This window comes from Impatiens glandulifera, chromosome 2 (assembly GCF_907164915.1).
Source record: "Impatiens glandulifera chromosome 2, dImpGla2.1, whole genome shotgun sequence".
Lineage (NCBI taxonomy): Eukaryota > Viridiplantae > Streptophyta > Magnoliopsida > Ericales > Balsaminaceae > Impatiens > Impatiens glandulifera.
In genome coordinates, this window is record NC_061863.1 from 45,735,620 (window position 1) to 45,762,375 (window position 26,756).

The window sequence follows — 26,756 nt, forward strand, 5'->3', positions numbered from 1 at the left end:
ATGGAATTAAAATCTTAACTTTCATCCACACAACATGTAAACATAACTGATCACTTTTTATTACAATTATATAGATTTAAAAAGAAGATTTCAGCACGTCTTAGAAGCATGTGGGTATAGAAGTCTTTGTCTAAACTTGGTGTAAAGGAGGGTGACAACATTTTTTTGTTGAAGAGGTTAAATTTAACTTCTTCCAACGATTTAGTATCTCTTAATGATTGTTATGAACACATTTTGTAGAACACCACTAAATTTACATTAAAAAATTTCATTCTTTAACATTAAAAATAACAAAACTTATAAAATTAATAAAAAAAATTAAAATAGTGTAAGTTCATGTTTATATTTATATAAGAATATTTAGTTCATATAAGTTCCTTTATTTATGTAATAAATATTCTTAAATAAATAAATAAAATTGTAAGTTCATGTATATATATTTTCTTTTAATATAAATATATATTATTTTATTATTAATCTTATATAAATATTTCTTTCATTATATATATATATATATATATATATATAATTAAATATTATATAAAAACTTCATTTATATTTTTTTCCGTACAAGGTAGGGTATTTTACTAGTTTAGATAAATGATGATTGTATTGTTTATATGAATGGTTAATTATTATATTATTATGGTTAAGATATTTTAAATTTATTAGTATTTATCAATTATTTATTAGAATGTTAAAGGGAATATTTATTACACTATATAATTAATAATTGAAATATATATATATATATATATATTAAAATATAAATAATTAAATTTATAAAAAAAAATAATAATTTAAATTATATATCAAAATATAAATAATCAAATTTATAAAAATAATAATTTGAAATATAAATTATTTAGTTTATACAAATAATAATTTAAATATATCAAATTTATAAAAATAATAATTTAAATATATCAAATTTATAAAAATAATAATTTAAATATATATATAATAAATTTTAAATATAATAAAAAAAAACAAAAACCAAATTTTTTTTATTTGAACAGTAAATAAAGTTAGTTTATAATGAAATAATAAAGTAGGTTAGTTTGGAAAATCGTATAGAGAATTGAGTATAACGTCAGACGTGACGTTTGAAAAATCATGATAGTGGATAATGTGAATTTTGGAGGGTAGTTTAAAAATAAACGAATAAAAGTAAGTTAATTTGAAAATTTAAAGATCAAACCATGTTAGTTTAGAAAATCGTCCAAGGAGTTAGGTGTAACGTCAGATGTTTGGAAAATCATGGGTCGATAATGTGAACTTTTGGAGGGTAGTGAGTTCTAATTAAAATAATAATATTCATATAATAGAAATACATAATTATCATGTGTACCTTGTATAGATAATGACCTCCTTTCAATTGCTGTTTATAGGTTGTGTGTATGAGTGTAAGTTGCTACAGTAATTTTGGTAATAAATTTACATAAAAAATTATAATTAAATATACGTTTACGTTTAAACTCAATTTTCTTTTTACTTCTCTATTCGCGTTTAAGATTAAAATTTCAGCGTTTTTCTTTCTTTTTATTTTTAAATATTTTTTTATTTATTCTTTCTTATTTATTTTATTCATTTCTAATTATTTTTTATTCATTCTCTCTTATTTATTTCATTCATTTCTAATTACTTTATTCGTTCTTTCTTATATATTTAATATTTTTTTTAATCATTTTATTCATTCTCTCATTTATTTCATTTATATATTTATAAATTTTTATAAATTTATAAATTTTTATATATTTATATAAAATTATTATATTAAAAAAATATACATTTAAATATATTTTATTTATTATTTATAATATGTGTATCATAATATATAAAATAATTAATTAAAATATAAAATATAAATATATTGTAATATTTTATTTAAAATTTTAGTTTTAAAAATCAAACTAGCCTTAAGATTGGGTCAAAGTAAAGGAAGGTTAAAATTTGAAAAATATATATAATAATAATAAATTACTTTCTTTATTCATATCATTTATTTTAAAATATATTACTTTTTTAATTTAAATTATTTATTAATAATTAAAATTATACATTAATAAAAATTATAAAAATTAATATTTTAATATATATTATTTTTAAATAAATACTTATTTTTTAATTTAAATAATTTATTAATATTTAAAATTAAATTAATAAATATATATAATATTATATATATAATATTAATTATTAAATAATATTATAAATATAAAAAATAAATAATCTAGACATATAAGCTGAATCAAACATAAAAGCTTAACAATTACATAAATTGAGATAGTATAAAACGTACATAACTTAGTTTAAGTTAGCTAAGTTAGCGTCAATAAGCTAGCATGATATATATATATATATATATATATATATATATATATATATAATAAACTCAAAAGATAATTTTCTTTTTATATTTCTTTTTAAACAAAATTTTTTATTTTCTTTTACAAGTGTTTTTATTTTAATTATTTGTCTATCGGTATTAATATTTTATTTTATTACGTCTTAGATTTATGATCATGACATAGACGTATGTCCTAGGAACATAATAATACAAAACTCGATACGTGTTCAGGCTTGAATTATCTTTAGACTCATATTTTTTTAAGATTGAATAAATAAAGTGTAGAATAATATTCTTTTAAATAGCAAAAGTTTAAAGTAGATACTCTAATGTGACAGACACGTGAGACATAGTGCGAGAGTCATTTTTAATGTGTAACCAAACACCGAACCATGAATAAAATCTCTAAAATGCGATTGAATATGCAGAACATTCTTCTTTCTTAATTTCTCTAATAGTAAATTAGGTGACGACTTTAAAAAAATTCAAGTTAGTCTAAATCGATGTTTTAAATTCACTCTATTCAAATTTATCGTTTTGTTTTTTCGTCTTACTAAAGAGGAAGGTGAGTTATGAGGCGCGACAATCGAGTAACAAAAACCCCTTTTTAGAAAGTGTTGATTTTTGGCGTTATAGTACCCAATTGAGTTCGGAGATGGTGAGTATACGAAACCCGAACCCGATATCGACAATATTAAAAGTATTTTTTTAAACCTTTTACATCCTCATCATTACATTTATTATAATAATTATATTATTTATTTTATTATTATCTACATTTCACGCCCAACAAAAATTCTAATACAAAATTAAAAGTAACATTTATGTTTCATCACTCTTCATTTTTCAAGTAAAAAAACATTATTCTCACTAGTAAAAAAAGGATTTTTACCGACAGAATTTACCGAGAATTTTCTATAACTCTCGGTAATGGTACCGAGAGGAAGAAATTTTTCATTAATAAAAATAGATTCCGAGAGGTGTGTATAACTTTCGGTGATATGAGGGTTTACCGAAAGTTGTCTAATAAACCTTCGGTTTTCACCTTCCTAAAAAACCAAAAATAATTTGAAGTGTTGGGAATGTGGTAATTACAAGGTTTTTAATAAATCTTCGCAATTACCAATTTGAGGAAAGTTAAACCTGAAGGTTTTCTAATAAACCTGAAGGTTTTGACCCTTCCCAAAAAAATTAAAATAATTCTAAGTGTTGGGAAGGGGTAATTGCGAAGGTTTATTAAAAAACCTTTGGTTTTAACTTTCTCCCAAATTGGTAATTGCGAAGGTTTTCTAATAAACCTACGCAATTATCCCTTCCCCAAAAAATCAAAAATAATTTTAAGTGTTGGGAAGGGTAATTGCGAAGGTTTATTACAAAACATTCGGTTTTAACTTTCCCCCAAATTGGTAATTCCGAAAGGTTTATGAAAACCTTCGGTAATGACCTATATAAATAAAAAAAAACCCCACTTTTCTTTTCTTCTTTTTTCCCGCTTTCTTTCCCTTTCTCTCTCTCTCAGCTTCCTTCCACTCGCGCCGCCGCCGCTCAAAGATCTGCATCCGCCAAAACGCCGTCGCCACTTAGAAGACTCCCGTCGCCGCGCCTCCGCCTATTTCAAGGTAAATTCTAAGTGTTGGTTAGATTTTATTTATTTAGGGTTCATTAATCTTAGATTATGTGATATGTTATATATATTTAGGTTGATTTTTGTTAGATAATTCATGTTAGATTAGGTATATATTTAGCTATGTTGTTTTATTTGGTTATGTTAGATTCTTCGTTTGGTTATATGGTTAGATTTAGGTTTGTTATTGATTAGTTTTAGGTTTCATTTAGGTTAGTTTAGATTATATTTTGTTTGATATATGTATGACTATGTTAGATTTTGTTAAATATATTTATGATTTTGTTTGATATATGTTTGTATTAGGTTATAATTTGTTTGATATATTTTGGATTAGGTTATTGTGTTTCATTTAAGTTATATTATATTTGGATTAAGGTTATTTCGTTTGATTTATGTTTGATTAGTATGATTTATGTTAAATTTGGTTTAATATATATTATATTTTGATTCATGTTAGATTAAGTTTATTAATGTTATATATATTGTGGTTAGATTCATAAATTTATTAATGAAATGCATTCAGGATGAGTAGTTAGAAACGTATTCGGAAAACACCAGAAAAACTGTCTCTGCCATTCCAAACTTGCTAGCACAATCAAATTATGACCCAAGGTCTGTCGTGGCAGACCCAATGATCACTACGAATGTTAAACGTGAGGAGGATGCGAGACACATAGAGTTAGTATTGGAGAATATTCAATTGAGGGATGCGGAAAGAGTTCAATTGCTTACTGAAATTAAAGCAGACATGGAGCAAATGGCGCAAAAATTGGAGAATCTTGAACAACAAGTTGAATTCTTCATGAGGCAGAATCAATCACCCCTCCTCCCCCTAACTACTAAGTAGATTAAAGTTTTTGAATAATTATTTGTAAACGTTTTCGTTTGACTGATAACATATGCATGCTTTGGATAATTTGGTATGTTTTGACATTTGTTTATAATTATGAATTATAATTATCTTTTGGTTTATAAATGTTTTTATATATGCATTGGTTTGTCTTTATTTGAAAATTTTATTGAACATTTCGATTACACTCTTGTCAAAAAAATGGAAAAGATAAGGAAATTGCGAAAGGTTTATTGAAAAACTTTCGTTATTGACCCTTCCTAAAAAAATGGAAAAATTTCTAAGTGTTGGAAAAGGGTAATTGCGAAAGTTTATTGAAATTTTTTTGCTTTTGACCATTCCTTAAAAAAATTGGAAAAATTTCTAAGTGTTAGGAATGGGTAATTGCGAAAGTTTATTGGAAAACTTTCTCTTTTGACCCTTCCTTAAAAAAATTGGAAAAATTTATAAGTGTTGGGAAGGGGTAATTGCGAAAGTTTATTAGAAAACTTTCGCTTATTGACCATTCCTAAAAAAAATTGGAAAAATTTCTAAGTGTTGTGAAGGGTAATTGCGAAAGTTTATTGGAAAACTTTCGTTATTAAACTTTCCTTAAAAAAATTGAAAAATTTTTTAAGTGTTGGGGGGGTTAATTTCGAAGGTTTATTGAAAAACTTTCGCTTTTGACCATTCCTTAAAAAAATTGGAAATTTTTTTTAAGTATTGGGAAGGGGGTAATTGCGAAGGTTTATTGGAAAACCTTCGCTTTTGACCCTTCCTTTAAAAAATTGGAAAATTTTCTAAGTGTTTAGAAGGGGTAATTGTGAAAGTTTATTGGAATGATAATAAGTTGTTTGGATGATTGGTTTGGTTTACAATATTGGAATGATAATGGTCATTTGATTTATGAATGTTATTTGTATATATTGGTTTGGCTGAACAGGTTTTTGTTGCGCACAAAACAATCGGTCTATTTTGTACATTTTATAGGAAAAAACCGAAAGTTAAATGGAAAGCTTTCGATTTTTCTAAAAATGGAAAAACCGAGAGCTTTCCATATACCTCTCGGGTTTATTTGAAAAGGAAAAACCGAGAGTTATATGGAAAGCTTTCGGTTCTTCTTCAAAGGGAAAAACCGAAAGTTTTTCATATACCTCTCGGGTTTATTTGAAAAGGAAAAACCAAGAGTTATATGGAAAGCTTTCGGTTTTTCTTGAAAGGGGAAAATCGAAACTTTTTCATATACCTCTCGGGTTTATTTAAAAGGAAAAATCGAGAGTTGTATGGAAATCTTTCGATTTTCCTTTAAAGGAAAAACCGAGAGTTAATTGGAAAGCTTTCGGTTTTTCTTGAAAGGGAAAAACCGAGAGATTTCCATATACCTCTTGGGTTTTTTTGAAAAGGAAACACCGAAAGTTAATTGGAAATCTTTCGGTTTTTCTTGAAAGGGAAAAATCGAGAGTTATATGGAAAACTCACGATTTTTTCTTTTCAAGAAAAACCAAAAGCTTTTCAATTAATTTTCGGTATTTCTCTCGGGTATCTAAACCGAAAAATCTATAATATCTCTCGATAAACACCCAATTATATTTACCGAAAGAGTTAATACTGAGGAATGACGAGAGTTATTCAAACCTTCGGTATTAGGTTATTACCGAGAAATATAGGGTCATTACCGAGAGTTTTTACTCTCGATTTTGACCCATTTTTCACTAGTGTCTCTTATCACTCTTCATTTTCAATCTCTACTTCTAAATTTTTCTTTAACATTTATTATATATTTTCTTCTTCAATTAAGCTACGTTTAGTAATAGAGATAAGTTATATAATGACATCGTTTAGTAATAGAGATAAGTTATAAAATGAGATCTAAAAGAGTATTAAGGGATAAGTTATATAACAAGGTCTAAAAGAGTATTAAGGGATAAGTTATATAAAGATGTACTTGGATGGTTGGGATTTTTCACTATAATTATCTTACTCGTTTTTATCTAATTGGCTTTGGAAATTGGTAACATAACCAAAACCATTTTGAAAACATGTATGCAGGGAGCTATTGCACCATCTCAATATTGACCTCCCACTATTTTTTTAATTAATTCTCAAATTAATTTTATTTATTTTTTTAACTTCTCAAATTAACTTATTTTATTTTTTTATTCTCAAATTAACCTACTTTATTATTTAATCTCATTTTTAAAATTTTTTTAATTGTTATTTATTTATTTACATTTCAACTTATTATTAAATATATATATATATATATTCATAAATTATTATTTTTATAAAGTTGATTATTTATATTTTAATATATATTTTAAATTATTATTTTTATAAATTTAATTTTTTATATTTTAATATATATTTACATTTCAATTATTATTTTATATAACTTTTTATTTTCATCTAATATTATATAAATGTGAATCGTTTAAATATAATGACAAAAACATAACAAAAACACGATCATTCAAAGTGTTATTAAATAAAATCGAAACATAACGCGATAAAACATTTGAAAAACAATAATAATAAAATAAACAAAAATGTTCATTAACGAACAAACTTAACATAAAATCTAGCATTAATAAGTTCACCGACTATTTTCACCAATTTTCCAGAAGAGAGTCTAACATTATCAATATATAAATAATTAAATTTATAAAAAATAATTTAAATATATATATTTATATTTATATTTATATTTAATAATGAGTTTAAAGGTAAAAAAATTTAAAAAAATAAATAAGAAATTGAGTTTCAACATTAAATGTTGTTTGATAATACATGAAGAGTAACTTAGTTTGGGAATTAGATCACATCTCTCCCGCACAATAGATGATTAGGGTTAGTTTGAATTTGAGTATTTAAATAAATTAGATTTATTTACAAAATATTTGTTCATATTAATTTTGAAAATAATTTTTTAATTAATTTTTTTTAAGGTTATTAATATGATAATTTTTTTATAATTAAAATTATTTTAATATTTTGATTAATAAATTAAATAATTTAATTATTTATGGTGTGAATGAAATGATATTTTATTGTAGTTGGATATTTTTTTTAAATTCAACCAAACAAAGTTTTAACTAAATTATTTAGTTTTATAGCTTGATAGTTAATATATATTTAAAAAAAAAAATAACAATAATTTTATTTAATATTCAATTAATATATAAATTAAATATAAATAAAGAATTTAATTTAAATCATCATTAATAAGTTATAATGTATTACTATTCATAAGTTATAACTAAATTCAATATCTTAGAAATATATATAATTAAATTATATATTATTATTATTTATTTGTATGAAAAAAAATAATAAGATGGAAACAAAAGACAATAACTACCACTAGACTATGTTTAATTTTTAAATTGTTCGGATTTCCGAATCGAGAACTGTGATTAATTTGGATATATGTGAGAGTAAATGGATACTTGGGTTGAATTTTGGGTTGATGCGCTCATAAACTTAAAACGGTTAAAAATAAAATTAAAAAAACTATAAATATGGTTCAAACTTGCAACATAACCAAACAAGTATAACCCTTTAACCAACTAGGCTAATAACACTTTATATTTTAAACTTAACACAAAATTTGATGAACGCGGGACATTTTAACAATATAAGTTCAACTTTTTAACTAACTAATCTATATATATAATGATGTTTAATTTTTAAAGTGTCCGGCGGATCGAGAGTTGTGGTTAATTTGGATATATATATATATGAGAGTAAATGAATATTTGGGTCGGATTGTGGGTTGACCCGCTCAAAAACTTAAAACGGTTAAAAATAAAATTAAAAATGTTATAAGTATGGTTCGAACTTGCAACCTAACAAAATAAGTACAACATTTTAACCAACTAGGCTAATAACACTTCATATTTTAAATTCAACATCAAATTTGATGAACGCGGGACATTTTAACAATATAAGTTCAACTTTTTAACTAAATAATATATATATATATATATTGCTTAATTTTTAAAGTGTCCGGATTGTCGGGTCGAAAGCTGTGATTAATTTGAATATATATGTGAGAGTAAATGAATATTTGAGTCGGATTGTGGGTTGACCCGATCATAAACTTAAAACGGTTAAAAATAAAATTAAAAATGCTATAAGTATGGTTCAAACTTGCAACCTAACAAAACAAGTACAACTATTTAACCAAATAGGCTAATAACACCTCATATTTAAATTTAACACCAAATTTGATGAACGCGGAACATTTAACAATATAAGTTCAACTTTTTAATTAATTAATCTCTATATATATGATGCTTAATTTTTAAAGTGTTCGGATTTTCGGGTCGAGAACTGTGGTTAATTTGATATATATTTGAGAGTAAATGGATACTTGAGTCGGATTGTGGGTTGACCCGCTCATAAACTTAAAACGGTTAAAAATAAAATTAAAAATGCTATAAGTATGGTTCGAACTTGCAACCTAACAAAATAAGTACAACGCTTTAATCAACTAGACTAATAACACTTCATATTTTAAATTCAACACCAAATTTGATGAACGTGGGATATTTAAGCAATATAAGTTCGACTTTTTAACTAACTAATCTATATATATATCTAATGATGCTTAATTTTTAAAGTGTCCGGATTGCTGGGTCGAAAGTTGTGGTTAATTTTGATATATATGTGAGAGTAAATAGATACTTTGATCGGATTGTGGGTTGACCCGCCTATAAACTTAAAACGGTTAAAAATAAAATTAAAAATGTTATCGTATTTTTTTACCGTAATATTTTTTTATGATTTTTTATATCTTTACTCGTCCAAATACACAAAAATATATGTTAGTTGTAATTATTACGGTAATGAAAATAATTATAATGTGCAAGAGAGCAAGTAAAAAAAATGAGTACTTAAACAAAAATTAATATCTAAATTGGCGCAACATCCACTAACAGAATAGTAATATTATGATTACCTACTATTATTACTTATTAATATTAAAAAACTCAAATATTATGATTTTTTTATAAAATAAGTTATTTTTATTGTATCATTAAATTATAAATAAATATTATTATTTTTAATTAAATAATTATATATTTTTTAAATATAAATATCATAATAAATATAAAATTATTATATATCAACCAAATTTATAAATAAATAAAAAATTCAGTTACACTTGTAAATATACAGAGAAAAAATTCTTTATTGGTTTCTCATCCATCTATATCTATAGTCATTTCCAACTAATATTGTATATGTTTATAATTTTTTTTGTTGTCGGATAAATAATATAAAATTTTAATACAAAAATAAAATAATATTTTTATTTTTTAATTTATTTTTATCTTTGTTAATTGTTTTTTTAATATTATTTTTAATTAATTACTGATATTTTAATGGTATTAAAAGTTTATTTTAATTAGTTTAAATATTATTAATATTATATAAAATAAATAAATAATAATATAATTACTTTATTATTTTAAATAATTAATAATATATAAAAATAAATAATTAGTATTATTTCATAATTTAATTTAAAATATGAGAAATAATATATTTTTTAAAATTATTAAACTAACAAGTATTTAATAAGGAATAATAATTATTATTATTAATATTATTATTTTTATACTACTAATTAAAAAATAAACATTAAATTTCTTTATAAAAATAAATAAAAAAATTAATTATTTAAATAAAAAATTATAAAATAAGTTTATTTTGTAAAACCAAGCAAAACCACGAGGTGTCACTATCTTTATTTATTTAGTTTATAGCCAACTCATAACTTCACATTTATCTATGCAAAGACATACAAATTTGAAAGAAAATATTATTTAGAGATTATAATCAAATATTATTCTATTTTTCAAATTAACCTCACTCAATTCATTAAATAATTATTAAAATATTTTATATTTTAAAAAAATAAATTTTATTTTATTATTATATATTAATACCATTTAAATTTTTTTATCAAAAAATATTTATTTTTTTAAGGATGACAATTTGAAACTCTCACGCGGTAACCAAACCGAATTGTCTCGTTTTGGGCGATTTTTTCTCGATTTCACATTTAGTTGATTGGGGATAAGGTAATAATGATATTTGTGTCTCCCACCCCGGCCTGATCTTACCATGATTCTGTCCAAACACTATATACACAATTAAATATATAAAATTATCAATATATTTATTTATTCATTATATTTGATAAGAGTTTTAAGTTTATTGGTTTATAATAATATAAATTTTCAATATATTACAATGTATATTATATTAAAATATTTATTTATATAATTTTTTTTTTTAGAGAATATGGTATATACGGTATCCCGTGGAGATTCCTCGAAATCGAACGAGGCGAGAATGATAGTAAAAAAATTCCAAAAATAAAAACGGGACAAAAATGATAAATACATCCTCCGCCCGAACTTTCTATTTCCATCCCTAATTCTCTTCCAAATGAACATCACTCATCATACTAACAACAAAATTCATAACCCTAACAATTCTAAATTAAATGAAAATTAATAAACAAGAACTCTATTGCAAAATGAGATGTTAACAATTATGTATTTTTTCTAAGAACATTCTTATTTATAGGTCTCTTACATAGTTAATTAAATTATCTAGGAGAAAATTTGTAAGTTTAAATAATCTTTTCCTTGAAACTTTCGTTCATGGAAAATTTGAAATAAAAATAAGAAATACAAAGAACATAGTTTAATCCAAAAACTATATAGTTAATTGATTGTACATTGATTTATATTACATGCTCTCATGTACATTGGATTGGCTTAATAAATTTCACATAGAAAAACTAGTAATAATTATAAGGGAAACTAAAGGGGCATTTGATTATTTTATTTATGATTTAGAGAGGATTTAGTACCGATGGCATTTGTAAGAATAAGTTTCATCCCATCAACCTGAGTTTGGAGTGAAATAATGTAATCTAGGGCTTCTTTCATCAAGGAGCTCTCACCCATATCTTCCCCACCAGGCACCAACTTTCTCAACATTTGAATCCTCTTCGACACAACTTTGGTCTTGTTGACTAACCTCCGTCTACGACGTGACAATCCCTCTTTCTTCCTATATTTCCCCTTCTTGGATATGATTCTCGACCGATGAAACTGACCTGAAGTACTCATCTTGGTCTTGACTATGTTATTCGACTTGCTCACTAGTATTTTGTCTAGTATAAGCTTGTTTTCCGGATCTTGTGAAGCATTTGCTATTAGGGCTCGACGCCAACGTGTGTTGGTCATTCTCGTAGAGGCCATGGCTACGTCGGCGGAGAACTTGATGGCCTCTTTCCTCTCCAAGAAACTAGAGGATTTGTTATTGATTGAAGAGGCGCAAGCATTCATACCCGTTGTCCATTTCTTGAGGAATTCTTGCTTGAGAAGAGAAGTTGAGACAACCATTCTTAGCTCAAAAGTGAGAACAAGTGATCATATGATCAATTTGATATATGGAATTAGCTTCACATGAATTATAAAGAAGAAAGAATGAAAAGAAAGCCTATATATTTATGTGTAGGAAGGAAGATGGGTAGTGGGGGCTATTTGATCAAACATGGCATATGCATGCACATGGGAATTCTTGGCCCACACCACATATTTGTAGAGTTTAGACCCTCTTGATGTGATATGAGAATATAGTAAAAATAGAAACTACATTTCTCAAATGATTTGGCGCCAAAAATACAAACTTATTAGTTAGTAATTATGTAAGAGACGAATTACAAGTCAACTTCAAAGTCGGATCATGCTCGTTGCTCACGCTACAAAGAGATGTATCGAGATCTTTTCGAAGATCTTAGGGCTCGTTAAGTTACTTATCTTTATCAATTTGTTCGCTTAAAACCATGTATAGTTCTAATCAAAATTAATATAAGTGGGGAAAGGGTGAATTGACATCATGACCCATATTATACACCTTATGGGCTAACTCCATACTTATATATATTCCCTCCCTTTATTAATATATATGTACTTCACACACTTTTAACTTTTTATTATCTTAAATTCTTTGATTTATTATGGAAGAGTAATAATAATTATTTTTTCAATTTAATATTTGTATTAATAAAATTTTCTATCCTAATAATATAATCAGCTTAATAGTTTAACCATTAAGGTCAATTTAGTTGATCAACTATTTTAATAAACATTGATTCATTCTAAATACATCATTACTAGCTACTATTTTAATTAATTTTTCATTCATTTATAAAAACATTAACGTTACATTTACATTCAGAAACATCAAACAAAACAATAACAATAATTAAAAGTGATACCCTTAAGTCACAACCTTTAAAGAAACATCAAATAAAACAGGAACCATAATTAAAAATGAGAATTGATTTGGAAATGAAATTTGGAGAGAGAATGAGAAAGGAATAACGTGACACAATCTTATTGGTTAAAATAAATAAAATTATTCTCTCCTCACATTTATCCTTGTTTCAATAATAAGACATCATTCTTTCCCTCATTCATTTTTTTGAATTTCTTCCGCCTATTATTCTTCATTAAAAATATATATTCTCGAAACAATAAAACATGGTAGATTTGAGATTATTTGAGACTTTTTTTTTAAAATAATTTTGGTCACATTTTACGTCTGCATATCATCCAAATCATCAAACAAAATATTATATATTTCTTGTTTAATTTATTTTTCTTTATATAATCATGTAACCTGAAAAACTCACTTTCATATATAAACCAAAATAAATATTTTCTAATAATCTGAGTGGTTAATTGGTTTATGAAGCATCTTAACATATATATATATAAATGTGAATATTCTTACCAGATCCGATTTTGAGTCTTTCCTTGTACTCTTCTCATGATTAACATGGGCTTGATCGGATTCCTTCAAATTATTTAAAAATTAATTATGGACTGTAATTTTGGAGAGTTATTGAATTTTGTTATTTATAAAGGTTATTAATATATAATAACCAAATAAATTTTATATATTTAAAATAATAATAAAATAAGATATTATAGTTAATAAATTGAATAAGGTAAGAAAGAGTAAAATAATGTTTGATTATATTATGTCCTCAAACTGAACAATTTTATTATCATGTTTTAAAAATAATAATAATAATAATTATTATTATTATTATTATTATTATTATTTGGCTTTCCTATACATCATTTTTAATGATAAAATAATATTGGAATGTTAATAATAATCAAATAAAATACCTTGTTTTTTAATCAATAAAAAATAAAATCAATAGTAAAATACAATAACTCATTTCCTCACAAGGTTTTGAATTTTCACAAAAATAAAACCAATTATCCATATTTTTTTAGTAATGTCTCCTTGATTGATGAGTTTATATAAAACTTCTCGATGGAGATGGAACAAAAGAACAATTCAAAATCAATTACTCTTGAAAACTAAGTGACAACCTATAACATCATTTATTTCTATTTATATATAATTAACTAATTCACAGTTATTCAAAAAGGTAAAACAACATTTTAATTTCAAAAACTTTTATAATATACATTTTTTTGTAAAATAATATATAATTATTGAAACTTAAATAAGCCATCATTCATCTACATAGAAAAACATATAAGAAAGAGAAGTGAGTTGGAAAATCCTACAGCAATAAAATAGTGAATAAAGTGAATAAATAATTACACAATAGTCCTTTTATAATCATATTAAACCTATTTATATATAAAGAAAATAACTAATTAACTTTAACATTTTAAATTTGTAGTAAATGGCAAATTTAAATTTGTTGACTAAATATATATTTATTTTTCACTTATCACAATATTACATTTTCTCTCTTAAATATAATGCATTTAATAAAAAAATGTACAATTTTTATTATTTAAAAACACTTAATAATTTCTATATTTAATTTTTTATTATTATAAATATTTTAAAATATATATATATTATATATGCCACTATAAATGCATTTTAATTATTTCTACAATTTATTTAGATAGATATTGACAATTAGTTAAGATCAATTAAGTGACAAGAACACAGCTCATTTTTTTTTTCTTTTATAATAATAAGAATACAATTGTTAGTAGCTTACCTTTTCAAATTATATATATAAATGGCTCACACTTATATCAGATTACAAGATTGAAGTAGATCGAAATCTATCAGTATAATTCAGTAGTAATGGGAAATTGGGTAGAAGAATACAAACCTGTGATGGCTATGGTAGGATTGCAGTTCACTTATGCAGGAATCTCCATAACCACAAGGAAAGCCCTTCTGCATGGAATGAGCCCCTCTGTTTTTGTTGTCTACAGACAAGCCATAGCCACCATCTTCATTGCTCCTTTCGCTTTCCTAACATCAAGGTAAGTACTTACGTAAGACTATGCATCTTCTTCGTCTTCATTTTCAAACCTTAATTGTTCTTGTTTTGTATGTGCTGCCAGGAGGAAAGGAACATCTGGTCGACTTGGTTTGACGTCGAGGAGCTTTGGTTTGATCTTCTTGGCTTCCCTTATTGGGTAACTCACTCATTCATTCATTCAAATCTATTATTTGTACTTGTTGGGAATTAATTCGTTCAATTGAATTATATATATGAAGAGTGACAATCAACCAAAACGTATATTTCCAAGGACTGTACCTGGCTTCTGCATCCATGGCAAGCGCAATGACTAATCTTTTGCCTGCCATCACCTTCCTTCTCGCAATAGCAGTCGGGTAATTCAATCTCAGTTAATGCAAACTATTTTATAATAATAATCATTACCTTAAGAATGCTTTCACTATGTATAGATTGGAGAGGATAAAATTTGGGAGCATGAGAAGTTTGGCGAAAATGGTGGGAACTGCATTATGTGTTCTAGGAGCTGTTTCCATGGCATTGCTTAAAGGGCCAAAGCTTCTAAATTCAGATCATATTCCCCAATCTCTGTTAATTGTTTATGGATTAGGAGGAAGGCAGAGTGCTGATCATGATCATTGGCTTCTTGGATGTCTCTATCTCCTTGGAAGCAATCTCCTCTGGTCTATTTGGCTAATTTTACAGGTACTCAATTGTCTGTAAACAAAAACCCATCCCATTATATATTATGATTTTTATTACTTTTAATGAAGAAAATATATTAAATCTTTACAGATACCTCTCACAGCAAGCCATCCTGATCTGATCTCACTTACTGCCTGGATGTGTTTTCTTGGAACAATACAATCTGCAGTTGTTACTTCTTTCCTTGAGCCTAACATCGAAGCTTGGCGAATTAATTCCAACATTGAACTCTTCGCTTGTCTCTTCGCGGTATGCCTATACCAAAATCATACTTCTCGATCATCCATGTGTTCATTATTTAAACTTGTTTATGCAGGGAATAATAGGTTCTGCATTTTCCTTCTTTGTGCAAGCATGGTGCATATCGCAAAGAGGGCCACTGTTTTCTGCCATGTTCAATCCCCTTGGCACGGTTATAGTCTCCATTTTTGCCACAATCTTTCTCCAAGAAGAGGTGTTTTTAGGAAGGTAATAATAATATTAATAAAAGAATCTTAGTAATTTAAGTATGACTATGATCACTTATGTAAATTTGATTTCAGCTCCATAGGGGCTATTGGAGTGATAATTGGTCTATATATTGTTCTATGGGGGAAAGCTAAAGACATCAAACAACCTAAACTGGATGAATTTGATCATGAAAATCCTAAAACCAATCAATCAACTGTGGAGGCCGAGGCTGGAGCAGATGAATCATCCGACGTCATTGATCTTGAGAAACCCCTCTTAGTATAGATTTTGTCATCGATAAACGATCTGCTGCACTCACTCAAATGTATCAATTTTGTAAACCAATTATATTGTTTCCAAATCTCATATAATTTTGCATTCAATTAAGTCAAAATTAAGCAATAAGCATTGGAATATCCCACATTCTCTTATGATGATAATATTAACAATTATTGTAGGATAGGGCCTCACTAATCATAGTATGTCGTTATTATGATGAGTCAGTTCATGCGTGTATCAGACTATGACTGACTGTGCATCCACTAAGGCATGTTCTATACTAATGAAGAACTTATAATAATACTTTTTGTTTTGTTCTTCCTCAATGAAAACAAAAAACATGACAACTATTTACAGCAAAACTGAATCTAAAAGCCAGGCAACAGGTTTATCTTCTAGACGATGATGGTTCATTTGTTATTTTTTTTTTTGAGAACGTTAAGTTCCGCTTCTCTTTTGGAGTGGGGTTAAGCACATAACTCAGAAACACACTTAACTAATTAACCAGGCGAGCGGAACTTATCACCTGACGAACTCGAACTCATAACCTCAAGAAGGTCGGGAATATCCACCTCCACTAGGCTAGAAGAGGGGATATAGATCTAAAAACTTATAAAAGGGATCACTGAGACAAATAGAACATAATCAATGTGATAGGATTTTTTTTATTGGAATATTCATGAATCTATAATTCAATCACAAACAAGTTGGTGATCAAGCAACCATGTGCGAAATAAAAGATCAAACAAAGCGTTATTGATAATGTTTAAGCCTTAAAAACCAAAGGAAATACACAGAAGCAGCATCAATAAGTGAATGGCCAAGCAACAAAACCATTGTTCAAGAAGTGAATATGTTGACTGTTGAATTAAAGAGGTCCAGCGAAAGTTCCATTCTCCCTCTGCTCATTCCATTTCTCAACCTGCAATTCCTCATAAGGAATAATGAAAAGGGTAGCTATATTAATACTATCAATGACATTAGTTAAAGTAGGAAAAGATCACCTCAAGCAGAAACATCTTAAGTGAAAATTTTAGTAGATTTAACAATTTGTGGATGTGATGTTCTCAAATACCGAAGAGCAAGACCACTTGGTGTCTCAGATTAAGCTACTCAGTTTATCTTGTGCGACTTGAGAAAAGAGAAATAAAAAAATGATTGAATAACAGTAATTAAGAAGAAAAAACAGGGGCTCAAGATCTTAATCAATGGCATCAGGAATTTGTAAGAAGTTGCCTATGAATTTAAATTTTAATTGATTTGATGGTTTAAAAGAAGGTTGCATCTGACTTGCACATACTGATATATGAAAATTACATATTAGCACTTTAAACATTTGAAGGCTTAAAAGAATGTTGCATCTGACTTGCACATACTGATATATGAAAACTACATATTATCACTTTAAACATTTGAAATGAAAGAGACTTTCTAAAATCCTTTCCAGCTTAAACTCTGGCCAAATGCATTTCCTCAATAATTCGAATAAAATACATAAAGACAGCTAACCCAAAAAAAACAATAGCCTTCTCTAAGTACCCATGATAGCTCGGATTAATGGGAATAAAATACAAATAAAAACACAAAATTGTATTGGCACGTAGTGTGGTTTGTGCCTTTGTGGTCATAAACATAGACTAGTAAAAAAGCATCAACTCACCCATTCACCAGGACAAAGGGAACGATAGTAGTTGGCAAACTTCCCACATTCACTAGCTTCATCGCCTTTTGCAGCCACACATCTACCAGTATAGATATTGGAAATGATTGAAAACAAAGCAAAAATTTAAGGAATACACAATTTAACCCTAGAGTTTATAGAAGTTACAAGGGTAATCCATTGAGAAGGAGGTCTTAAAAATGCCAAAAATCAATGGATACAAACCTGTGAAACTCTATGTATCTCGTAAAGCAATGCCTGGTTTGGTTAGTAGTAGGAAATCGAAAATCAGCAGGAGCAGTCTTCAATTCAATCTTGAAAATGAAAAAACATATCATCAGATCATGGTATGGAAAAACAAGATTTAGCAAAAGATGAAACTTGAGAGATTTAATCTATTGAACAACTGCCCAATCTGACCTAAAAGAATGACAATCAAGATTAGGGCATTTCTATTCCAATCCACAGATTTGATGATAAAAACCTTCAGAAATATCTTCAATCAAATAAACTACCATGAACGCGTATATATTTATGGGACAAACAATCAGATGAGAATCTCGATACATAAGTTCGCAGAAAACATCTACAACTTTCCTATAAATAACGAATACGAATCAAACAAGGGAAAATGAAGAAGCGAAGAAGAAGAGGATAGGCCGATCGTAATACCTCTTCCATTGTTGTATGTTGACGAGATCGGAAAGACGAGAACTTTTGGCAGAGCAGCAGGGGCGACGATTGTTTCAGGTTTTGTGCCCGCGGAAGGAGAGAGAAAGTTGCGGCCAACCAAATAATCACATAGAAGCTATTAAATATGTATTTAAAATAATCTTAGAATTTAATTTCTTATTAAATTAATTATTTCTAATTAAAACATTGTTTATATTTTATTACAAAATTTAAATTATTGCGAGTGAAATAATAAGTTAAAATATTTTATGAAATAATATATAAATTATATAAATAATAATAGTTTAAATATAAAAAATAAAAATAAAAAACACCAGTGATTACATTTTCACACAACAAACTCTAAACACTATTTTGAAATAATGAAAATATAAAAAAAAATGCTTACTAAAATAATAATAATAATATTAATAATCAAAATATTATATTTTATTATCTTTTAATTTTTTTTTAGTGAAAAAAAGAAAACTTTTATTTGATTAAATGAATAAAATATTTAAAAAGATGAATGAAAGATGGAGATAATTTGGAGAGGCCTATATAATCTCGGAAAAGCCCATTTGCGTCGGGTTCTGTGAAAAGTTCGGGGTTTGAAAATTCAATCTCGAATTGTGTGTTAATTTTTTTTTTAAAATAAAACATTATTTTAAAAGATTTTATTTGATTCCTAACATTTTTTCAAATTAATTAAAATAATTAACTTCGGGGTTCAATTTTAAAAAAATCGGGAATTTACGGTAATCAAATAATAATTTAATTCTTTAGAAATCCTTCCGTTTAAATTAATTAAAGATTATTAATTTTTAAACAAAGTCACTTGATTTTTGAAAATCAATAAAAGTTGGCAAAGTATACAAACGTATTGACCATAGTTTTCTACTTTTTTCTTTTAGTTCGTAGTTTGGTGATACTCAGGAAAGAGCTTTCACGCTTTATCCTCCTTACCCGTTTTAAAAATGGTCTATACTTATAAAGCTGACTTTTGAAATCGGTTGTATAACGTTTTGAGTTTTAACTGATTATTCTTCCGGTCCTAGCCATTCTTCTAGGTTTTAGCCTTATTTAAAATATTAAAACAACAATATTTAAAATGCTGGTACCTATTACGGATGATAACTAGGGAGGAAATATCTGAAGATTATCAGTCATTTTTAAAGGCATTAGGGTTTAGAAATAAACACCAAACAAACCTTTGTCGAAATATTTTTGTAGAAATATCCAAAAAATATTTTCTAATCTTTTGGGATTTAAAAAAAAATGATTTGAAGTCCCAAAATAACAAATAACTTTGAATTTTAAAAAGTGGAACCAAACAGACCTTAAGACCGGAGTCCTAAGCCTGAAGTTCGTTTTTATCGGTCAAGGTCAAAAGACCCTCAGTCCGGGGCGAGGAGCCTCTCGGTCGAGGCTTGGGATCTTCAGTCTAGGTGTTGAAGTCCCTCGGTCGAGGTGTTAAAGACTCTCAATCATTGACTGATCTTACTAGTTTAGGTGTATAAACTTATCGGTTTTGAGTTAACCTAGGGCTAAGATTTTTAGTCGAGGTGTATAAACCTCTCGATCATGGGCTAGCTATGGGCTAAGTCCCTCGGTCCTGGGTTCGGGAGCTCTCGGTTCCAAGGTTAGACCTCTTAGTCATAGGGTTTAGGATTCTCGGTCCTATGGTTTGGGATTCACGGTCCCAAACTTGAGATTCTCAATCCCAAGGTCGGCCCTCTCAATCTTAGATGATAATTCTCGGTCCTTGCTTAAGAACAACGATCGGAACTCTTGGTCCTAGCTCAAGAACATCGACCCTAGGTTTCGGTCCCGACCGAGGATCCTCGGTCGGACATCTCGGTCCTAGGCTAACACAAGTATCGATCCTCAAGAACACAAAAGTGTAGGTTTTAAATTCATTTTTTTAGTTCTAATTATTTGATCTAAGAGTTTGGGTAGCTTTACAATGTTCCCATGAACATGTTGATCATCATCTCAAGGTATCAATTGACCTGGATGATGATCAATTTGTTCAAAACAGTTTGTGATAAAAAAAAAATTGGTTTTTGATTTTAAAGTTGTTTTGAAGTGTAAGGAGAAACCCAATAGTTTCCTTATACTACATATACTTGATTGATACCAAAACAAGAACACTGTCTGTTCGTTTTGACAAAATCAAGAACTCAAAATTTTCATTTTATTTTGAAAAAAAAAATGATTTTGATCAAACATGTTCGAGATGGATCAAACATGATCCAAATATTTTCCCAACATCATTACAATCATGTTAGGAAGCTTTGTGGGCTATGATTTAACATAATTAATTCAAAAATAGCAAACCCATTTTTTTTATTTTTAAAATTTTTGGGTTTTGTTATTTAGATCAATTGATCGATTCTATCATATTCAGATAGTTTCTAAATCATCTAGGGATGAATTTCAACCATAAAACATCATAATTAGCAAACATACAAGCTTTTACAATTTGAAATATAAAATATCAAATTCAAATTGTGAATATGAATTAGAGGGTGATTGGAACCTTACTAAGGATTGAAGAACACTCATTGATCCTTAAAGAAGCTTTATGGATGCTTAGATCCAAGTTTTAATGCCTCAAACAGAAAATTCGAAAAATCTAAAAGCTTCAAGTTTTAATGGTGTATTTTTGATTTTCTTCGATTTGGAGGTTATGAGTTGGTTCTTTGGATTCAGAATGACTCAGGAGGTGTATTTATACTATCCCCGAGTCGGTGGAGACTCCAAATGGCCTGAATCGGCCAAAAGCCATTAATGGAATATGGATGAATCATACCTATTTTGATAGGGAGAAATGATCATCATCATAGGGTGATCATTTCAAGTTTTAAATAAGCCGAAATGGTGGACTAACGACTAGTTTCCAAGTTGGAGAAATCAACCACGGTTCTTCCTCCGCCAGAATAGGGATGAATCATCCCTATTTTGATAGGGAGAAATGATCATCATCGTAGAGTGATCATTTCAAGCTTTAAATGAGCCGAAATAGTGGATTAACGGCTGAGTTCAAAGTTAGAGAAATCAACCACGGTTCTTCATCCTTATCTGTTCGGCGTCGCGTTGAAGAAGAAGACCGGAGTCCAAAACGACATCGTTTTGATGCTGGGACGCACTCCGTTAGCGATCCGTTCAACGTCGTTGGCGTTTGGGCGGTCCGTTAGCGATCTAACTAACGGATGTTAACCAATCCGATGCGATGCGCGTGCGCTTCTCCTTAGTTACAACCGGCTAAGCGGACGCTTCCTGGGCGCTAGATGAAAATTCAACGCTCATTCGATGGTTGTAGTTCTTGCTACAACGAATCATTCGAGTTTCGGCTGTACTAGATTACTTATATTTATTTTTATTAAATCCTTAAGGGTTTTTTAAATTGATTTTTCTTTCACCTTTTTATTTTTATTTTTGATCTTTTTTAAATAAACAAAATATTAAAATAAATATGGAAAATATTTTACCAATTTTTTTTTATATTTTTAGAGTTAAATAAATAATTATCTTAAATGAAATAGATATAACAATTCATTTTAAATTATTTATTTTTGTCCCTTATTTTTTTTTTAAATTATTTTTAGATAAATGAGTACAGCATTTGTCTTAAATAATTTTATTTTTATTATTTTGATCGTTTTCCTTAATTAACTAGACTTTAGTTATAACAATAATTAGTCTAATTAATTGTTTTAACTATTTTGATTTTATTTATTTAAAAATAGAGGAGTGATAGAGTGAAGGAATTTGGTGAGGGAATGACTTGACATCACTTGGAAAATGTAAAAGTGAGAGGAAAGAGAAAAAAGAGAGAAATTATTTGATTTTTTGGGCAAATAAGATTATGCTAAGTCATTTCCTCACCAAATTCTCTTACCGAATTCCCTCACATAATCATTTCTCTTAAAAATAAATCGAAAAAATAAAAATATAAATGTGAGGAAAAAAAGAAAGAATTTTTTTCTTTTTGGATTAATTAAATTGTGAATGTCATTCTTTTTTCTAAATTCTCTCCCTATCATTTCTTACTTAAAAAAAAGTACAAATATAAAACTATTATAATTATATATTTCAAATAAAAAAAAAGTTTATAAGACTTAAAATGAAGGGAGAAGTCTTGTCAAAAATAAATTAATTACAATAAAAAAAATATACAAAAAATATACAAAAAAAAAAAATAATAATAAATAAAAAAATAATATAACATATTTTAACTATAGCCTAATAAGACTCGGCCTAGTCCCTTTTCCATTTTTTTAAAGAAAATCTCAAATAACAAAAGAAAATATCCAATCATTAAAACAGAGTGAGATAAATAGGTATAAGGCTTTGTTTGAGAAAATGTTTTTTATTTTATTTTATTTGGGTTTTCCTAAAAAAAAATCCATGTTTGATGAAACTAAAAAAAAATTATTTTTTAAAATTATTATGACCAAAATAACCCTAATAAAATGTTTTTTTATTAATATTAACTTTTATTAATATAAAATAAAATAAGTAAGTAAAGAATAATTTTAATATTTAAATTGATTAGATATATAATAAATTGTTAAATTTTAAGATAAAAATATGATTTTATCCCAATAAATAAGGAAATTTGAGGAAATGAACCCAAATAGGGGCTAATTATGTTTGGTGCGGGCCACTAATTTTTATAGCGCTGGTGACCCTCAAAAAATTTTCTGCCGAAAATACCCCTATTGCGTCACGCACCCTCCGGTTGCGTGACGCACCCGAGGGCATTGTGAAAAGTCCACAATGCCCTTACTATATAATAAAAAAAAATCCAGTTCTTCCCATTTCTTTCTTTCTTTTCTCTTTCTTCACTTCTCATTCTCCTCCTTCTCTCTAAAAAGACCACCCCCGACGACGATCCCCGACGAAGACCCCAACGAAGGAGATGTTCGCTGCTATCCTTCAGATTACAGATTACAGGTTACCACAAATGGATCATTTTGTAGCTTTTTGCATTTCAGATTCATTATATATTCATAATCTGTAAACTGTATTCTTCCTCCTTTCTTTATTTCTCTCTTTCGACGCATTGTTTGTTAAGGTTTAGTGATTAGGGATTGAGTAGGTGAATGTCACCGTTGCGGCGGAATCCGGGTGTGTAACGCAGTTGCGTAACGCAGGTGCGTCAAGCAGGTGCGTCACGCAGGTGCGTCAAGCAGGTGCGTCACGCATATGCCTCTTAAATCGTTCAATAGAAGAAGAATGATTGAATTACTACTAGTAGTACTGTTTCATTAGTCTATTTCATCATAATACTCCCATTTATAAAAGAAAAAAAGAATATAATTTTGTTTGTTTGTTTTAGCTTTGCAAGGGGATATTACTTTTTGGACCTCCTGAAATTGGGAAAACCCTTATTGCTAAGGCACTTGCAACTAAAGCAAGCACAAGTTTTATCAACATAACTACCTCAACTTTATTATCAGAGGTAACTAACTGTTGAATTTAATTTTTATTTTGTTTCTATTGATTTCCCTTAATAGAAAGAAAACAACTACTGAACACTTGTGTTTACAAATGATGTTTGCAGTGGTTTGGTGAAAGTGTCAAGATATTCAAAATTTTCTTAGCTAAAACAGTCCATGGCGGAAGCAGGAAGACAACATGGCTAAAATTCTCTTGGCTAGTGTTTACGAATGATGAGGCATCTAACATGAACGAGCTTCGAAAATGGAATGAAAAGTATGGTCAAGGAGGAAGCAGGAAGATATCATCTTTTGGCTTTGCTAATCAATCTGAATTGCTAGCTTCTTCTTAATAGATAGCAAAATATAACACTCTTTTTTATTTATTAGTCTTTCTTTTAGTTGAATTAATTTTCTTTTGCAAGTAAAAATTGTTTAATTTTTTAACTATATGTTGATATATAACTCAAAAAACTTTTTATTAATAATAATCAGCATTTGAAGAAACAAGAACATTGCTTGAATTAATTTGGCATATTAATCTCCAATAAAACTCCAATCACTCTTTCCATAATTCATCTACAAGCCAAAGTCAAAGCCAAAATTACATGGATAAAATGGAAAGCCTTTTAGGGCTCATACATACATTCTTACATACATAATACATAACAACAGTGTCTAGGGAAGGTTTTCAAGAACTTCTCAGTTATCATCATCTCCTGTATCTTTCTGGGCTTAGAAGTAGTAGTGTTCTAAACAACTCTAATAAAGACTTTTCATTTCTAAATAGAATTCTACATACAAACTCATTTTAGAGCTCATTACACACTCAAGTCCATACTATAATAAAGTGATTTTTTATCATTCTTCAAGTATGGTAATTAAGCATACTTGAAGTTATAATAATTGCCATAATGCATCAGATTGCAATTGCAAGAGAAAATGCATTTTCCTATTTGTGTAAGAACATATGATATCCTAACATTACTATTTGTGAGCTACTTCCAGGCCTTATTTCTGCATTGTGAGGACGTAATGATGTAAATGCTGATTGGTTTGATGACAATGCTCTAGAGGCTGATGATGGCCTAGAATTTGAACCCCATGAACTTGGAACAGGTTCATGCCCTCTATCGCTAGCTGCAGTTGATGGTCGAGTACCACTGCCACCATCACTTTTTGGAGACAATGCTAAGGAGTTCCATGCATTGCCCGTGGATCGATTTTCCCAGTTATTGGTCCCCTGTATGAACAAATAAGCTACTTTCAACTCCTATAAAATTTTCAAGATAGGATAAGCAAATAAGGTACATTACAATGTAGCATGTGCAATCTTTTTAAGTGCCTGTTTGTCTAGTTGTTTTATGAAGGATTTGAAGATTTATATGTATGAATGTATAAAGAAATTGATATCATACTCACTTGGGAACAATTTCAGCATTTGGGTCCAATCCATGATTTTCCAACCTAACAACAATGTTCAGCAGTAATGTGAGACATCAAAATGAGAAATTCAATATTGGGTATGACTTATATTTGCAAAAGGATACAATGGAGAGTTGGAGACGTCATTCTTGAAATGTATTTCCGAGTTCATTCAAATAACAATGCAATATCCTAGAGCAAGTCACACAATTGAAACATCAAAAACAAAAGAGAATACTTTAAAGCAATGTTATACTATTTCAAGCAAGTAAACCAATCGGTATTGATTCAATAAAATTGTAAGCCTCCATGAAAGCATCAAGTTTGATAACAATAAGCATATTATTATTATTCTTTCATTACACTGTACATCTACATATGGGAGGTAAGTGTATATTCAAAATAAAACAGCATGAAGTCGACTAGCAATGGCTTTCAAAACTCTAAAGTTTTAACACTTTATGTAAACAATCAATTACAAAAAAAAAAATCAAAAGTCCTGCATAATTCTCAAAAAGGTAACAAAAGGAAGATCTAGAACATAACTGAAAAGATGCAACATATCATAAAACACAAGATAAGTTATTTAGGGTACAATAACATGCCAAAATAACTTTCGAAATGATACAACAATGGTTACAAAAAAAAGGGGACGCAATAGGTTCCAAACCATAGATAGAGATTCCACAGCTATATGATATTACACGTCAACGGGAGTGTGCTTGCTGGAAAATCGACACTATGTTCAAACCTTAGATATAAATCAATAACTATCTATAATAACTGATTCTAGTGATCCTTCCTCCGGAAACCTAAATAAGTTGGTATCTATTTCACACGTCTACGATAAAACAAGGAAACCAGAAGAAGCGTTAGACAGAGAATGTGCTAACCAGATGAGACACATCCTACTTGACGCATCCTACGTGACGCACCTGCGTGACGCATCCTACGTGGCGCATCCTACTTG

The 26,756-nt window shown here is 27.9% G+C and overlaps 4 protein-coding genes across 4 annotated transcripts; 2 read left to right on the forward strand and 2 right to left on the reverse strand.

Annotated features, from left to right (window-relative positions):
* Positions 1-11,653: 11,653 nt before the first annotated feature.
* On the reverse strand, positions 11,654-12,233 carry LOC124924730 (transcription factor IBH1-like 1). The gene has a single exon (XM_047464725.1). The coding sequence runs from the start codon at positions 12,231-12,233 to the stop codon at positions 11,667-11,669; it is 567 nt and encodes a 188-aa protein (XP_047320681.1). The 3' UTR covers positions 11,654-11,666.
* A 2,752-nt stretch (positions 12,234-14,985) lies between these two features.
* On the forward strand, positions 14,986-16,588 carry LOC124924731 (WAT1-related protein At4g30420). Its single transcript, XM_047464726.1, has 7 exons — positions 14,986-15,170; positions 15,252-15,326; positions 15,409-15,525; positions 15,601-15,853; positions 15,944-16,102; positions 16,170-16,321; positions 16,396-16,588. The coding sequence occupies exons 1-7, from the start codon at positions 14,986-14,988 to the stop codon at positions 16,586-16,588; spliced, it is 1,134 nt and encodes a 377-aa protein (XP_047320682.1).
* A 636-nt stretch (positions 16,589-17,224) lies between these two features.
* On the reverse strand, positions 17,225-19,052 carry LOC124926754 (cytochrome c oxidase subunit 6b-3). Its single transcript, XM_047467044.1, has 4 exons — positions 18,915-19,052; positions 18,468-18,556; positions 18,243-18,324; positions 17,225-17,504 (listed from the first exon to the last, which is right to left on the reverse strand). The coding sequence occupies exons 1-4, from the start codon at positions 18,921-18,923 to the stop codon at positions 17,451-17,453; spliced, it is 234 nt and encodes a 77-aa protein (XP_047323000.1). The 5' UTR covers positions 18,924-19,052; the 3' UTR covers positions 17,225-17,450.
* A 4,789-nt stretch (positions 19,053-23,841) lies between these two features.
* On the forward strand, positions 23,842-24,714 carry LOC124924732 (probable 26S proteasome subunit YTA6). The gene is made up of 4 exons (XM_047464727.1): positions 23,842-23,876; positions 24,077-24,089; positions 24,262-24,384; positions 24,487-24,714. The coding sequence occupies exons 1-4, from the start codon at positions 23,842-23,844 to the stop codon at positions 24,712-24,714; spliced, it is 399 nt and encodes a 132-aa protein (XP_047320683.1).
* The last annotated feature ends 2,042 nt before the right edge of the window (positions 24,715-26,756 follow it).